At 42.4% G+C, this 17516-nt stretch overlaps 1 protein-coding gene across 2 annotated transcripts in view; it reads right to left on the reverse strand.

Moving 5' to 3' along the window:
- Positions 1-17516, reverse strand: part of LOC135945671 (uncharacterized) — a 56942-nt gene that overhangs the window by 23963 nt on the left and 15463 nt on the right. The window contains exons 1-2 of one of the 2 annotated variants that reach the window (XM_065493494.1): positions 16298-16515; positions 12077-13333 (exon numbers count right to left, since the gene is read on the reverse strand). In XM_065493494.1, coding sequence (XP_065349566.1) covers positions 12077-13331 — 1255 coding nt within the window. In that variant the 5' untranslated portion in view covers positions 13332-13333; positions 16298-16515. Of the gene's footprint in view, positions 1-12076; positions 13334-16297; positions 16516-17516 lie in introns of those variants that run through there. The other variant, XM_065493493.1, reaches the window with a different exon arrangement.

The following is a 17516-nucleotide window of genomic DNA, read 5'->3' on the forward strand; positions in this document are numbered from 1 at the left end:
CGGCTCGGAAAATAAAATTTAAATTGCCGCTCGGCTTCGCCAGTTTTCATCCGCTTACACAGAGGGAAAAAGGGAACAAGAGAGGAGAGGAAACCGCGGCCCACGGTAGCGTGCATCAACAATAGGTGAAAGTGATGCATCATTAAAGATGTCGCTTGGGAACAGTCGCGATTATCGTCTCACGCGTTGACGAATTAATTACTCGTCAGTGCGCAGCGAGAGCTAGTGCAAGCTCACTCGCAGCAAATCATAATTGCGGCGTGGAATAATTCACGCAACAGCCGAGAGTGCATGTGAACTGGGGCCGATTGAATTTCGTGCCGATGAATAAGTTAGCACTTTTCCCGCTTGGCTGCCGGCAATGAGATAATTGAGCTGCCGATACACTGCCATAGCGCTCAAACATTAATTTGATGACAAGAACTGTTTTTTATTTGAGCATGGATTGAGCGGACGGGAGGGAATATTTTAATATGAACAGAGTTAATATAAATTGATTTAGCCCAATTAAGATAATTGAATTCAGAAAGAATCTGACATTATGGCATTGTAATGTGATACTTTTTAGCATTTTTTTACGGCTGTGACTGAAATTGATAATTCATGATTTTTTTCAGTTTTTTTTTATCAAAATTTCTGTTTCGGAATTTGAGACAGTTCTTTTCAACAAAAAGTTCAGCTGTATTTAGACAATTTTTAAACGGTTTGGGTGCCAATTTAGACGGTTTTAGACTGGTTTTATTCAAATGCTAGTGCTTTTCTTGCCAATTAGGTCACATTTTCAGTCGGTAGATATTACTTTATCTGGTTTTAGCTGGTTCGAAGTGTGGCTAAATAATTCAAAATGTGTGGATTGCACTCCATTGGTGTCTAAAAGTAAGTAAGACGCACAGTAAAAATTAATTGACAATCTTAAATAGCCAACACTAACAATAAGATACAATTTATCAAAAACCTTCCCTGAGATCTACGCAAAGAGAGGAAAAAAGGGATAACAATTTAAATGGAGCACATCCATTACATCTTTCAAATTTGCTTTTTTTTAAACAAACTCTTAAAGGATTCAAAAATGCACATTAAATTTGGCATCTTGAAATCTGGCATAACATTAATTCCCTTTTAAAAAGACTCAAAAGACACTTTGTAGAAATCGCGTTGCTAAAGAGTCGCCGCTCTTTTATTTAACGGCCCATTTAACACTGGGCCTTAAGGGAGTGAGCATGCGACCAGTCACAGAGCAATTCAACGGAGATCTTTTTCGCAGCTTAACGCAATAACAAAAGGGCTTCTTGACCACACTCTGCTCGTTCGTTGCTAGGAAAAGAGTCGGAAGTGCGGTAGTCAATATTTTGATCATCCTTCCCGCAGTTGGTCTGGCTGGCGAGCAGGATGCACGCTCGGATGGCCGCTCTTCGGCTTTTCGGCAGGTGCGCGGCGTGCGTTTGTGAGCGCACAGCAGACCAAACAATCATGAGAACTTTCGGCTCCCACACCGACCTCGGCATACGTAATGAGAGGCTGCGGCGACGGAAAGTTAATTCCGAGACTGCTTTTGTGAGAAAAATGCGGTGCGTGCATGCCGACGGCCTCGCGGCTTTGTTTTCACGGCTGATTCCCGCGAGCAGCTTGAGCTTGGAACTTGCCAAGGACGAGACCGGAATTTTGCTGACTTTTTAAGCGCATCGCTCACTCGAGTTTATCGATTGTCCGCCGAGGGCGAGGAGTGCGTTACATTGCAATTCGGATTGATGGCTCTTCACGAGGAACGCGTTTGTCGTTTTGCACCCTCGACTGGGCTCGGCGCGTTTAAAATTCCATCCGAGGAAAAGTGTGTCGCCGGCCGTATCAGGGTAAGCCTTAATCCTGCTGGGATCTGCACTTTTTCAATTTTCCCTGTCCATATCCATCGCGGGGTAAAAATTGCTTTTTGATCGATCGAATTGCGCCGCACCGGAACAATGCTTTTCCGATAAAAAAAACGTGCAGATATCACGAGCTGAGTGCACAGCACAGCCATTAATTCTTCCGCGAACTTTGCATGTGCAGCAGAAGCGACGTCGGGCCGGCCAAATCTCAAAGTTGTCGTCGCCAAAACAGCTTTTTGCCCCTATTGGTGACGTTCTAATCCTTTACCCCTGTGCACTGGTCGCGTTGCGTCGCTGCTGCTTTGGCCGAGATTATAGCGAAGGGGAAAGGGGCTTGTTGGGTCGGACGCGCAATTCGGCTTTCCCTTTATGACTTGCAAATGGAAACGTGAGTGGTGTTTTTTAAATGAAAAATTAGCTTTTCTGGTTAGTCGCATGAATGAAAGGTAGCACTGGGAAATTTAGATGATACAGCTTTTTTCTAAAGCTCCTATTCATTGTCCAGGGGATTCAGTAGGGAGGAATAATCCAGTTCTATGCTTTTATAATTACGAATTAAAAAATCTATTCATCTAAAAGTAAAATCATTTAATTTGTAAACCTGAAAAATCCTCCAAATAATGCTATGGCTCATTTCTTTCAAAGACGAGAAACAAAAAGATATTTGACCCTATTTTTCTATCTTTTTTTAACCATTTTAAACTAGGTTGCCAAATTCTTCAAAACAACGAAGCATTTTACCAATGAAATGACTTGATAGGATTTTATAATCAATTAACAGCAATGTGACTCTACTCTATAATTTTCAATAGTCAAGGGAGGAACAAGCTAGAAAAAAATCAGCTTTGTCTCTTTCCCCGAAAATTTCGGGTGACCGAAACGTGGAATATTATTTCCAGTACAGGGAAACAATGATCGCCTTTGGAAAAAAGAACCAATCAGTTAAAAATTTGATTAATTTTGGCTTTGAATCGATCTTCACAATGACAACTAGTATTTTTACGAATTGGTGGGAACAACATTTCTCTTTTGACGAGGTTCCAACATGTACAAGTGACCTCTTCTAATGCAAGATAAAGAAATAAGGCCCATGTCTCATTAATTTTACCAATTGCAATCGTACATTTGGTCCACTATCGTGAATAATTCACCACTCTCTCAGATTCAGAGCACATCAGCGAGTGGAAAAAACGCTCCTTCGGCCATTTAATCCTTCGGGAAATAAAGTCTTTGTGTCCCTCGTTTGACCAACGGCACACTTGCCACATCATGCAAGCAAACAACGCAGATTGCAAGCACCAACCAACCCTCGGCCGAGCTACTTCATCCACTGCTCTTTGGGCCGCAGAATAAGCGAGAGAGCGAACGAGCGAGGAGTTTCGCGTGCGCCTGGCAAGAGGGAAAAGCTTGTTCGGGTCCGGAATACGTGTGTATGGCTCTCTCGCTCTCACAGCGGTCCACGAGGATCGATTCGCCGGCGCTGTTGTAGTGTGTGTGTGTGCGAGTCGGCGGCCTCGCCTGCTTGCCTTCCCGGGAAAGCTGCTCCATTTTCGCCAGTGAAAGTAGGTCGTCGTTCCCATTGACTAATGTATTTATGTGCGGACGCGGTATTCACGTTCCGTGTTCCGTGTTGGCCTGGCACACAGTGCATCTGTGGAGCAATTGACCTGACCTGGTTGCCTTTCGCGAGGGAGGAGGTGGAGAAAGCTCGCAACTAATGCGCAAACACAATTTGTTTGATTGGGCAGCTACGCCATAGTCGAGCACGAAATCGGTTATCTAATCCAAATGGTGGGTTTCCATGCAACAACTGGGGTATTGCACGTGTTCGCTTCCTCGGTGGAGAGACTTCTCAGTGCTCTAAAAGTGTTTATTAGAATTAGCATGCAATAGCAAAGCACTCGCATTTTCCTCATTGGCAATGTACAAAATTGATCCTGCATTTGATCAAGGGAAAGCAAAATTATACATGAATTTCGGCTTTAATGACTTTTTGAGAGCAAGTTAGTAAGTTAAATAGAATTTATTCGAGAATTGCTCGCACCGTATCATTTTTTTCTACATTTGATTTTTCCTTAGGATTACTCTGAAGACAACATCCACTACGGTTCATTTTTCAATATTTCATTATCCTGTCGACAGATCAAAACGGCTCTTATTTCTACCCCAACTGCAAACCTATCCACATTATAAATATTCTTCGGATCAAGTAAATAATTATATATATTTCCAGGGAAACAAGTAAATCAACACAAAAAGGTTTCATATTTTGGATATTATGATAGAAACGGACTTCACCTCGTTGCTTAAAAACTTCCTTACTATTATTCTTCCTCGAGTGTTGACATCTTGTTAACGAAGAAAAAAGATTAAGCTCCAAAAATGGAGTTAAGAAAAAATATTTAACCATCTAAAAAGATTGATTTATTAACAAACAACTATATGTATAAACATCACATATAGTTGTACGCAGTTGGCGTTTAATAAATCAATCAATCCAAAAGGATGTTTGTTATTTAATTTAGTTTAAAGAAATCACATTTTTAAGATGAAATTTTCAACTTCTGATATTTTGTCTTTGAAAAGGAAAATAATACAAGATTCTCCATCTTTTTGTCGCCTAGCTACAGTATAACGTGCCAAAACATTACAAAATAACGAAAACCTAGCCCCAGCAGTTGCTGGTTGCCAAGTCCATGGAGGAAGATGTTATTTAACTCATTGGAGACAGGCGTGCTCTACTTGTCGCTTTATTGAAAAACCACGCGACTTCCCTTTCCTTCGCAAGGCCTCGCGTTCGATTATTGCAATGTGGGGCAAAGGCAATTGCTTGCATCTCCAACACTTTCCAACGCTTCTCGGAGATGAATCCCTGTGCGCCAGCTGCATGCATCTTCCCTCCGGCGCATCTCGCACAATCGAATCATTTGCCCAGGAACAATATGATATTACGAGCGAATGCAGGTCAAGACCTCGTTATCGTGGAAAGACGTTCGGAACTTGTTGAGCACAGCCACACGTTTCCTCCTGCCCTCAATTCAGTGAACAGAGCAATTGTGATGTGGAAAACCGCCGAACAGGGGCAAAAATCTAATATTCTCGCGTGAAATCTGTTTTCAAATAATGGCCACGCTCTGCGGTTTGTCGGGAAAATGTGATTGGCAAAAACCACGCAGCAGTACAATATGACATGGACAGACAGATTGCCATCCTTTTCCACGAATTACCAAATGCAAATAGCCGATGAAACATCGCGGCACTGCTTTGATCGCTTTTATTGGGGAGTTTTAACATCCACAATGACGGCTGTCAAACGGAATCATTTCCATAGCTCATTCTATTTTTGATAATGAAAGAGAAACTCAATCGAGCCGTGTCTAATTCTGTGGCTGGATCGATTGGGATTTTGTCCAAAAGTCAAAAGCCGCCGCGGGAGGACAAACAAACAACAAATTTGAGGCTACTCGGTATTGCACGCCCAAATTCCGCCCACATTCCCGAGCAGACTTCTTGCTGCAGTTTCCGCGCGACGCGACAACACTTGTTTGAAAAGCATCCACCCCTAAGAGAGCAGATTGCTGCCGGATGGAATTTTGTTTAATGTGGAGCATCGCCCGCCCGCCCGGCACTCAAAGGCGCGCGTCTGAAAGCCGCTGAATTCCCGCTCGGCTCGTTCTCCATCCACTACTCGACGTCGTCGCGAGGCCTCTTGTGTTAGAAAGCAACCGACGACCACCGTCTCCATCAGACTTTTTGGTGGAAACGTACACACACCACGATGGTGAGCAAGACCCGCTTTCAGTCTGCGGTGCCAGCGGCAAAAGCGATAGAAAATCGTCTTGGGAGTCGTTTGTTATCTGATGGCAGCTTAGCAACGGACTTGTATTGCCACGGCCCAGTATGCAAAATTGATATTTTGGCGTCAAGTGCACATTACACTAGAGTTTTAGAGTATATTACGCTGACACTTCATAGATATATGGAGATTTTTCAAACGATATCAATGTATTAAACAGAGCTATCGTCTTTGAAACAGGGTGCAAGCGATTTCAAGAAGTTTAAAGTCACCATTTTTGTGTCATATATCCAATATGAAAATTATATGTATTTTAATCACTATTTTTCAGTGAATGAGCTATGCCATCAACTGAGTGAACTCACTAAATTTCTGATCTTTGAAAAATTGAGAATTTCCTTTTCAGAAGTAAATATTACTTTAAAAAAATTCTTTTTATTTAGGAAAACCTAATGGAGAAAATTAGGGCTAAAATTAACAGTGTTTTATAGTCAACAATAATTACATATTTTATAAATTGAAAGCTAAATAAACAGGTTTACTGACCATTTTAGATAAAGGCTGACTCCAAGAAAATTTGTACAATATGGAAAGTTGGATCAACTTTAAAAATAGAAAAAAATTGCAGACTGCACCAGACTTGTAAAAGACAAATTAAACTTTCAAATCAGAGGAATGACATTTGCATGCAAATTTCTTTGAATAAACATTTCCCAAGAGATCATAGGATTCGATTGGTATATGTAATGCGATATTATTTGTTTGATCCCCTTTGGTCCTTGGAATTTCGTTATTTATAATCTTAACGACCGTTTCCATCAGAATTCAATTGCACCCGCGCGGTCACATTTCCGCCGAGTGCTCACAGTGAAAAGATCCAGATATCGAGCTTGGGCTGGAAATTGTATTCGTGGGCTGTCTCGTGCATTTGTTCTTTTATCTGGGCAGGCGAGCGCGCTTTGGGCGCCGCACACAAAGGCAGACAAGCTGACTCCATCCCGCGAAATACGATCAGCGAGCAGCTCCGTGTGGCGGAAAATTAAATCAGTCCTCCAGCAGTACGACGAGAAATTGAATTGTTTTCCGGCTGTCCCATTTTGCACCAGCAGAAATTGGGTCAGCCTTGAAACAGAGGAAAGCTGGCTTATCGCGTGGCCTACCTTTGTCCCGAGTAAACAGCCATACAAATGTGTGCACAGAGTAAGCAAAATTCAGGCGTGAGCTCGCTTTTTATCTCTTTCTCTCGGCAGTGCGAGCAGAGGTGAAGAATTTTTTATCTCTCGTGAGGCCGACCCGAGCATAAAGGAAGCAGCGGCAGCAGTCCTGTCTATTTTGGTGTTTTACTCGCACCACGCGGTTTATTTGCCCGCTCTCTCATCTCGCTGCTTAAATCGAATTTTTATGAAAAGCTCCCGCTTATTGCTGTGCGTATAAAGACGGGCGGCGCGAGTCCGTTTTAGAGGTAATTTTAAAAGAGAGACGTGCACTCGCGGGCGTCGCGTTTGCGATCGGCAGGGGACGCTGTGTAAAAACTTTGCTCTTTTGACGCAACAGAAAAGGGATGAAATTTTCACCCGGGGAATGGGATGTGAAAACATACTATTTTAAATCCAAAAGGTCTGTGGGTTGTATTTTTTGCCTAGTTTATAAATTTGAAATGGGCTTTTTGTTTTTACGAGACTGACCATAGAGGCTTCCGTTAATAAAAGGTCCTTTAAGCTCAAAGTAGCCTTGTTCATTTCATTGCAGACGAGTGGAAAATACGATAGTTTTGCAGGTATATGCCTGTAGATGATAAGGAATTTAAAGTTGTATTAAATTAGTTCGCACTCGTTTGAGCACTGAACTTCAAAGCGTTTCGGAGAAGAAGAGAGCCATCAAAGAAAGCCTAAAGCACACTACAGAGAAGTCTGCTAATTCAAACCGGCGGGAGATCGTAGTGGCACTAATTAGGTGTGCAAATATACTCGAATTTTACTTATGAAATACATTTTGGTAAAGTGAAGAGGCAGATCGAGATTTAATTAAATTTCAAGTGAATTTATTTTCGTGTAGTTTGAGGAAAAATCAAAAGGCCCCTTATAGCGCAAAAAGAAAAGCTTCATTTAAGTGTTTATATACTTTTAAAAATTAGTGATAATCTCTCTGTAAACCTACTGAACATAAAATTTTCATTCTGAACAATAAAACTATTCAATATCGTAATTTACACTTCCTTCTGATCGACAACTCTAACAATTTTGATGTCAATTTTCCAACAGGATGATTGTAAAGCTATTATAATTTAATAAATGAAAGATCATTTTTAATAATCTAAAACTTTGCTACAATTTATTTGATATCAGTCAATTTTATTCTCTAAAAAAGGTTAAAGCTTGAAGACAAAAGACTAACAAGCTTCAGTCTTGGTCTGAAAAATCCAGAAAAGTGTCATGAAAACGATGTTTTTCTCTACGATTCGTTAAAAAATTAATTATTTTCCTACATTTTAAATATAAGTAAGGAAATTTAAAATTTTATTATTTATTCATCATCACGGCCAACCAGGTAACAGAAAAGTCGTAAACCTGAAAACTTTGCTCATGTTTTCCTAACGTAATTAGCCCCCGCAGTCCACATCCACACATGTCTGGCTGGCGAGGAAACTTTTTACGCCCTCGGCTGCCCAACAAATTATGAATAACTTGGCCATAATTTCGACTCGTGTTTAATCACCCCGACACTTCTCGCTCTATGTACTGCTGAGCACAGCACGAGCGTTTATCAAAACACAAACCTGAATTAATCAGGCCCAGCCCCCGACGACGAGCTGCTTTGTTGGAGCAACACGCTCGAATATATTGCACAAACACGCGCGCGCGGAGGGCAAACAGCCGTCACCACCGACTTTCTTGTGTGTACAAAAGGGTTAAACCAAACAGGCCACGTCGGATTTGCGAAGATCGCGCGTCTCTTGTTTGCAAATTCGACGAAGCCGCAATCTCTGCGTCTGGAGGCTAAATTCAGAGCCATCAAATCCAGCACAGTTGGACGTGCGGCGCGCACGCAGAGTAATCGTAATCGCAGTTCGGGCCGAGACGGGAATATGTTAGTCGCCTATGGTCTCGGAAGTAAAGGGATTTGCAAGTCAAAATCGCTCGTGTCTGATGTGTTTGTTTAGGCTGCCACAGAAGGCTTGTAATTTGATTTGCTTTGTCTATCGAAATTCGAGTATCACGTGCGATCGAATTGTTTTGACGCACTAAAATTGGTGCCGACACTTTTTTAGAGAGCGGATTTCAGAGTTAGGCAAATCCGAGACGTGCGCGTCGAGCCGGTTGCATAAACAAAAACAAAATAAATTAAATACAGAACTTCTCATCAACAAGAGACGAGCCTTAGGCAGAAGATGTTTTATCATCTTATAATTATTTTGACAAGCTAATAAGTTTTAATTGCCAAGTAACATTTTGATTTGTCGAGCTTACGCTGAATGTTTTTTTAATGAAAAGCTATAGAGTAAAATTGTGGAGGGTCTTTTTTACCTTTAATTGAAACACTATGTACATTGGGAAAGGTCTAAATTTTCTCAGGGTGTCGTACAATTTGAGAAAAAAATCGGCTCCAAAGCTCACATGCTAATCATGTTACTCGTTACTTAAAATCAAGATTTGGTTCACCTGCTGAAGGGAAATTAACCTCGAAATTCGCACAACGTTGCAAAGATCGCACCGAGAGGAAACAAAATCCAGCGACAATACACTGTTTTTCAAGAAATGTGGCAAAATCTGTAATTTAACTGGTCCTGATTTTAGTTGTAAAAGATATCAACAAAGTGTAATAATTAAGGAATCCTATTTGATTTTTGCACATCGGAGGATTCGATTTTTGTAAGGAGAGTGATCTCGACATTCCCGCAAGCCTTATTATCTGGGTAAAACTGTGTTGCTCCTTTAATGTTTTCTTTAATTGTTATTTTCTCATCAAACAAAAAACGAAAAAATACTTAACTATACACAAAATTATTCCCATGTGTTGTACACACAAGTAATTTTCTTGCATAAACTCCATTTTTTATGTTTGGAAAAGTGATGAATTGAATTTACTCAACTCTGCACGATTTTAGCTGTAAGCTCGTTTAGTATTCATAATGAATAAAACATACAGAGAGTTTATTAAAATTATCAGAGGGTTTCTCCGTCCTTTTCCTCCAGTCTCCCCACATTTTATCACTCTCGTTCCAGGATATGAGCGGACCAAGCCCCGGAGCAGCGTGTCAGGGATCATGGGAACACGGGATAGTAGCAAAAAGCGACAACCACCATGCACCGTGCATCGCCACGCGCGATTTGGGGCCGCAGCAGCGGCAAATCGACACGGCGGTTGCTTTTGCGTAAGAATGTCCGCCTCGCCGCGCGATCAATACTCTCGGCCAAGCAGTAGCAGCAGCGCATTCCACAGTTGTTTTCACGATGAACCGGCCATTCATGAGTACTGCACCCTCGCCGGCACCTGAGAGCAAGGGCTCCATTAGCCGAGTGCCGATCGAAAACGCAGCGCACACCCTCGCTGATTCGATTTTCGCCTGACGCTATAACTAGATTTCGCCCGTCCTTGTGCAAACTGTCAAATTTTCTGCGCCCCGACCTCAATGGCTGCCATGTGGTTGTCACTCGTATGTGACGATAGAGATGTTTTATGTTATTTTGGGAAAAGTATTTCTCGAGGTCGGTTTCATTCTACACAGCATACTGAAAATCAGACTTCATCCTCTTTGATTCCAAAAATTTTATATCTTATTTGTAAGTATCTGTGAAACTTTATTTGCAGTTTATTATTGGACAGCATATGATTAATCTAGAGGGAAGGTTCCAGTTTTCTAAACAATCTGGAAAAAAGTGGATATATCGGAAAAATTTTCCTTTTAAGTGGAACAAATTATTTTGTTATGATTTTTTGCTAAAATTATGGGTTTGTGAAATAAATACCAGCGAAGCTTATACATGGAGCTTGCCAAAGCGTTAAATTTAGTTTTAATTAGTTCTCTTTAGATCCAAATCTCCAGTGGAAACCTTATTCAATAATGCTAAAGAGAATCTGTATGCCCGAGCAAGGACCCTGAGGAATGTCTGCCACGCTCAAATTACATTTGAAATTGCGTTGCCAAATAAGCTTTATCCAAGGAACATTTCAATAACATGCAAATTAAGTGATTCATCGTGGTGGCAGAAATTGGCTGTTTTGAAGACTCGCGGGGCCTCCCTCTCTCATCGATCCGTGTTTATATATCCACTTTATAAATAACAGCAGCCACTCGTGACCTTTCTGCTGTAAATGCTGCTGCTGGAAATTAATAATTTCGAGACTGAATGGCTTCTCGCCTGAGCCCTCTGCGCTCATACAGTCAATGTACGTGTGCGAAAGCAGCAGCCGCCGTTCGCGCCTCACTCTCTGCCTATTGACATTTCTCCCTCTCGCTCTTGTGCAGTTTGCCTGCCAGACCAAGACGAGAAGCAAATTAAATTCGAATATAATGAATGCTAAAGAAATAACTGCGAAAATTCCACTCTATCGGTTCATTTCGAAACGGAAATAAATCGTATTTTTTGCTCGTGCAGTCGCAGCAGTGAATAGTTTTTTTATTTATATCTATATGCGCGTGTATTGAGCATTCCCGCCTTTTGTTCATAACGTTCCGAGTGCGTCAGGAATTTTTCATTTGCACTTGCATTGGTGCAATTCAATGGGCGTAATATGGTGCGTGCCCGACTTTTCCTACGTTTCCAGAGCACTATGTGCTGAACCAAGTTTTATTAGGGTCAACTCTCTGTGCCAATTCATTAGAGTATGACTCCCTTGGTACTACTGCTGTAGAGTTCGAAAAAGAGTTTTAATTAATGCTTGAATGTACATATTATGTGAGGTTACTCTCTTTCCACGGATACATACAATGGATGCATATTCACTGCGATGCAGTCATTGCACCCCTTGGCATTTTTTTTTGTAACTCTGTCGCAAGGAAAAAGTGCATTCTCCATGAATGAAAATCAATATAGATGTATGACACATATTTTTCTAGCGTGATGAACCAAATTTTTAGTTTTTAATGGGTTTAAAAAGCGCCGAAGTAATTGATTTGTCCCATGCTGATAAAAAGTCATTAACGGGTTCAATTAACCCACAGTGACAGTCAACAACAAAAGCCATCCGTGTAGATAATTGTTAAGGACGAAACCATGCATCGATACAACACACGTTTGAAGTCCTCCCTCTCGAACTCGATTGAAGAGCAACTCATTCCGACGGGTGCAATTGTTTCAACAGTTTAATTTCACCCAAAAGAATCTTTCAATCGATTTTGTGAGTCACTGAAAAACGGCAAAACAGAAAAATCCGGCAAACACGCGGCGCGATAAGACAAGGAGAGCAAACTAACCTGACTCATCGTCGTGTCTGACTGCGCCGAGTACGTCCTTGTAGCCTTCAGGCGGGCTGAGGGTGACCTGGTGGTCGACGTAGTCGAGGGTCTGCTCGAAGGGACACAGCTCTGTGGGAAAGGCGTCCGGAAGCGGCTGGTTCGGCTGCTTCTTGCACATGGACACGAGCCGCGTAGTCTCGTCGCCGTTACAGTCCTCACCGACCAGGATGACGTAGTCGGCGTCGAAGAACTTGTTGCAGTTTTCATTGAAGGTGACCCTGCGCTTGTGTCCGGTCGCGTGGCTTGACTTGATGATGGACTTAAGCGGCCGGCCTCGCCGATCCAGGCACTCGTCATTCCAGCAGCACTCGGACGCCACGCACGCCTCCGTGCACGGCGACGCGTGGTGCAGGTTGTTGTTTGCGCCGCCCCCGCCCCCGCCGCCCCCGGGCTCCTTGCCGCCGCCGTCCGAGTCCTTCTGCCTCATTGGACTGGCAGCAGCCGCGGCGGAGGTGCTCTCACTCTGCTGCAGTCGCACGGCCGACTGCCGCGACTCCTCGTCGATTATCGACCGCGCCGCCTCCTCACCGTCTCCCTCGGCCGCCGCCAGGGGCGCGCGCACCACCACCGATACTTCGCTGTCCTCGCTGCTGCTGGACGTGCAGGGCTCGTCCGACTGCTCGCCGGCCTCGGCGATGATGTCCAGGAAGCTGCACTTGTCTTTTTCCTCAAACTCCTCCTCCTCCTCCTCCTCGTCCTCTTCGTCGATGAAGCGGAGCCGGGACGCTGGACGCTTTGTGTCCGGGTCGTCCGAGTCGCTGTCCACAACGCGATACTCCATGTCAGTCTGCATGAAATCAACTGGGTCCTCCTCGGCGGGGCAGTTGGTCCGCTCGGCCTCGGACGGCCGCTCATGCCAATCGTCCCAACTGTCGGGACGCTCTGTCTGCGCGTCCAGCACGTTGGCAATCTTCTCGATCACGCCGAACAGTGCCGGACACGTGGGGCAGCCGTGACTCTCGGGACACTCACCGTTGCTGCTGTGGCCGCTGTCGCTCTCGGTGCCGCCGGCGTCCTGCTTTTTGGCCGGCTCTGGCGACTCGGACGGCCGCGGCGAAGAGGCGGCTGAGCTACAGTTGGACGACGGCGGCGGACACGGTGGCGGTGACCCCTCGGCCATTGACGGCACCAGGCAGCGCAGGTTCTGCAGGAGGACGCCAGACTCGAGCGGCTTGGCGTCCGGCTCGCCGCACGCCAGCGCCGCCTCCTTCATTCCTGTGGACACAGACGGAGCAAGGTTGATTAGATGGGAATCGGAATTGTCATGCGGGCTCCGCCGTCGGCACCGGAAACGCCGCACGACATGATAAACTGCGTGAATCGCTCGAAATTACCGCGCTCAGATGCTGAGCGTGAGAATTTCCTTGGAAATGATAATGATTTGAACGAAACGGGGGACGGTCGCGTCTAACCACTCTTTAACAGAATTCATCTTCATGGGCTTTTAATTTTTGATGGTAGACAAGGTAAAAACCTATTTACAATATTAATGGATTAAAAATTGTGAGAAATTACTAGACTCTTAAAATTGCTTTCTTGAAAATTGATATTTTATTTTGTATATCTTTAATTATCTCTATTTAAACAGCGCAATATCAAGAAGGGATATGTAATTGGGCTAAAACGATATCTCGAAAACCGTCTCAAACCGCGTAAATTGGCCCAGAAACCATCTATTTTGTACGAAGAATAGTCTACAAAAAATGGTTGACAATTTCACGAAAAAAACGTCTAGAATTCACTCCCCCCATTATCAGCATAACAATTTTAATGGAATTAAATATTAATGTTTCATTTGTTGGTATTAAATATTATTAGAAATATGTATAGCGTATTTAAGTTCCCTAATATCACAACCGCAATATGTAAATTCTTTTACAAACAAGGCTCTGCACAGGAAAATGTAATAAATGGAATCTGCAAGGCACACTTTAAAAAGAAACTTTGAATCTCCGAAAATCGATACACAATATCCACTTTCACGGACAATTTGAATTAAATTTAGGTTTTACGAGAAGAAGCGTTTATAAAGAGTGAAGCCCAAGTATCTAATAAAACAGGCAGACTATCGGAATTCAAACTTTCGCCCACGCGTAAAACTCCTCCGGCCGCGTCTGAAAACATCACGCCCGCGAATGTAAGGAAAACTTTGAAGAGCCTTCACCCAACTTTTCACAGCCGCTCTTAATCCCATTCACGGACAAAATCACGAGAGTCCGCCGCCAATTATGCAGGGACGAACGACGCACACCGCGGAGTGAGGGCGGGAGCACCACACAAGCCAATAATAATGTTGAATTGTACCAGTGGGTGTTATTGATCGACTACCACGTCAGAAATTGCAATATGCTGTTATTGACTTGTAATGTGATTACGCACGAGGGGCAAAACTTTAAAAGAGATGGTAAATTTTTTACAGCATGAATGAATATTTCAAGAAATAAACATAGGTAACCGATGTTTTGTGTTTGCGATCTTTTGATGGAATATGGATTAAATTCTTCGTAAATTTGGCAAAGTTCTGTTGTTTGGTATAATTATATTATTTTAGATGAAATTAAAATCATCGCAGATTGAAATTGTTGATTGAATTGCTGACGGAGCAATGCAAACTGCAAAGCCGTAAGATTCCAGAGATAACGCGGTTAACGCCATAGCAAACAATGACGTTGTTCAAATTCAATTTGCGGTGCAGCTATAGTTAGATCTAACTCAACGCCCGCGCGGCATAGCAAAATAAATTAACCACCGAAGCGATTCCATCGTAGTTTGGTTGTTTGCAATTAGCTCCGTTGATTTGTTGTAGCGATCAGTTAGTAACGTTTTGATTAAACGCGAGCTACTTTGATCTACTTTCAAACGTGCTTGTGACCGAATTTAATTTTCACCTTACAAGATCATTTCCTGTCTAGTTGCGATTGTATGCACCAAATAGAAGAAATAAAAGGTGGGGAATCGAATAATATAATTTTAAATGAAACATGACTCGTTGGAAATCACTTCTATTCATTAAAATCATTCGAATAAGAAAAAAAAATTATATCTCCGCTGTAGCGATTTTGAATTTAATTGCCATGTTTTCCTATTATCTTTTTCGCCTTTGATCTCCGTGAGTAGAGACGTGTGTTTAAATTTAACACCATTCGAATGTGCTGGAAATAGTCCTCTGAAGGCGTCAAAACAATTCGTTTTCGATTAACTGACGGCTGCGATCGATATCTTTTTCCGTGCCATTGAAAGAGTGATGCACGCATACTTCCAGGATGTTTAAATCACGATGAATAATGGAGCGCTAAACGCTCTCCTTTCTGTGTGTGAAGCAGGTGCAGCAGCCGCTTTTTATCCTTTTGCGTCGGCGAGACGGGCAAGTTAAATAAACTTTGCTTGCCTGTCTGTCTTGTACACAGTCGCCCCGCCGTCTATTTCTCTTTCCCTCTGTCACTTACTAATCGTTTATTTAGGAGAGCCACACGCGTTTTTGTGCCTTACAATCGATTCGAGATGACTGGGATCGTAAATTAGCGGCGCGTGAAAAGATTCGTATTAGCGTTTGAAAGCAGTGAGTGCGGAATTTCTTAATAGTTAATTTTGTTTGTCCTTCTCTGTGGGAAGGAAACGCTTCTAAAGTGAAACTAACAATAAAAAATTCGGTGGGCACCAGCATTAAAAAATAATAGAACAGACACTTTCCATGGAATCCGCATAAAACGTTTGATGAATGAGTAAAACGAAACTGAAGAAAGTTAAAAGGAAACCTTAATAGGCACTAAACAATGCTCGATTAAGGCGAAACACTGTAAAAAAATATCTGAAAAATACCATTTGAAATGTAATAACAATACAATGTGCGAGAAAATAGGCAAACATTGTTGTTTTTCGATTAAAAAGTTTTAGAGAGAAGGAAGTTATTTTCAAAATAAAAAAATAAATATTTGATCAATTTTATGATTAAGCTTTTTTATGTCTTTTCCGCACGAAATTATGGCAATTCAAAATTTTATTTTGATACAAATTATTGGCAAAGCAAACAGTTTTTAGTTTACCGAATGGATAAAATATTTGCGATATGATGGAAATGCAGAAAATAAAAATTCGTCAAAAGCAATTTTTCAAGTACGTCGAAACTGACAATATTCGCTATTCCGTGCGCGCAAAATTTTTCCGCAATAGTTACTTCACCTGTCGAAAGGATATCCTCACAGCAATCCGTGCTTGCTGCGGCTGGGAATTCACTCACAAAGCGATTCCGTCGGCGGTGCAGTTACGCGTTATATCCGCGGGGGGTAAAAGCACCACATTTCGCAGTTTCATCCCTTTGCTGGCACACGAAAAACACTGCACGCGAGCTCAAAGGTCGCGTCGCGACAATCTAAGCAAAGCCGGAGCCGGCGACTAACTAAACGAAAAGAGCTCGAAAAATTGAGGAAGCTCGCTCAGTGTGGGGGAAAAGTGGGGGACACGCTGGCTGCCGGCACCGACTGCTCGCCGACATGCAACCTGAACCCAGATTCGACGGGGTTGATAGCAGGCCGTCTGACGCACACCGCGAGGGCTAATCACCGGGGAATCACGACCCCTTCCGGCGGCCACCCTCTCTGCCGCCACCAAAATCGCCTTGCAGACTAATCACGTGTGTGTTTTGTACACCGAGCCACGCACTAAAATCAATTTTATTTGTATCTCTCGCTGAATGATTTATGACAGACTGACAGTCAGACAAGCCGGTTAAAATAAGGGATGAAGAAACGCATTTCCCCATAAATTTGTAAATAAAATCCTCGCTGACGGGTTTTGGCGCTTTTTTCATACAAAGGGTTTTATAAAAAATAAATTCCTGAAAAATCTACGATACGGGCAAAAACAAAGGGGATGAAAAGGAGAAATTTTTTCAATTACGATGTTTTAATTTCTGTTTTGATCAAGATATCAGCAAAAATTTTTATAGCATTTGCTAAGTATTTTGATTTATATTACAAAATTTCTAAATAAAAATAACTAATCTGTGCTGAATTGGTTTTTTCAAACCCCTCGTGATGAAATGTGCTCACATGCGAAAAAACTGTTATAAAAGACATTTCCTTAAAATCGAAATAAATCTCGTTCCAAAACTTGCATGGAAACTAACTATTCAGCCGTGTTTCATGAGAACAAAATAGTAATAATTTGACCGTTCGTGATGCACGATACTTATTGATCAAACTTTACGCATCAATCGTTATTGTGTAAGAAAACGCAGTCTGATTTGACAGTGAGGAATACATAACGAGCTACTTAAAAACGCTAATATTTCATGATTTGCATGATTTTTTTGCACAACTTTGCTTCGTCGCTCCCCTATAATTTTGATGAAGTTTTAACTTTTACAAGTTGCTTTTCTCGACAAAGGATTTTCCAAGCT

This window comes from Cloeon dipterum, chromosome X (assembly GCF_949628265.1).
Source record: "Cloeon dipterum chromosome X, ieCloDipt1.1, whole genome shotgun sequence".
In the NCBI taxonomy this organism is placed as follows: Eukaryota; Metazoa; Arthropoda; class Insecta; order Ephemeroptera; family Baetidae; genus Cloeon; species Cloeon dipterum.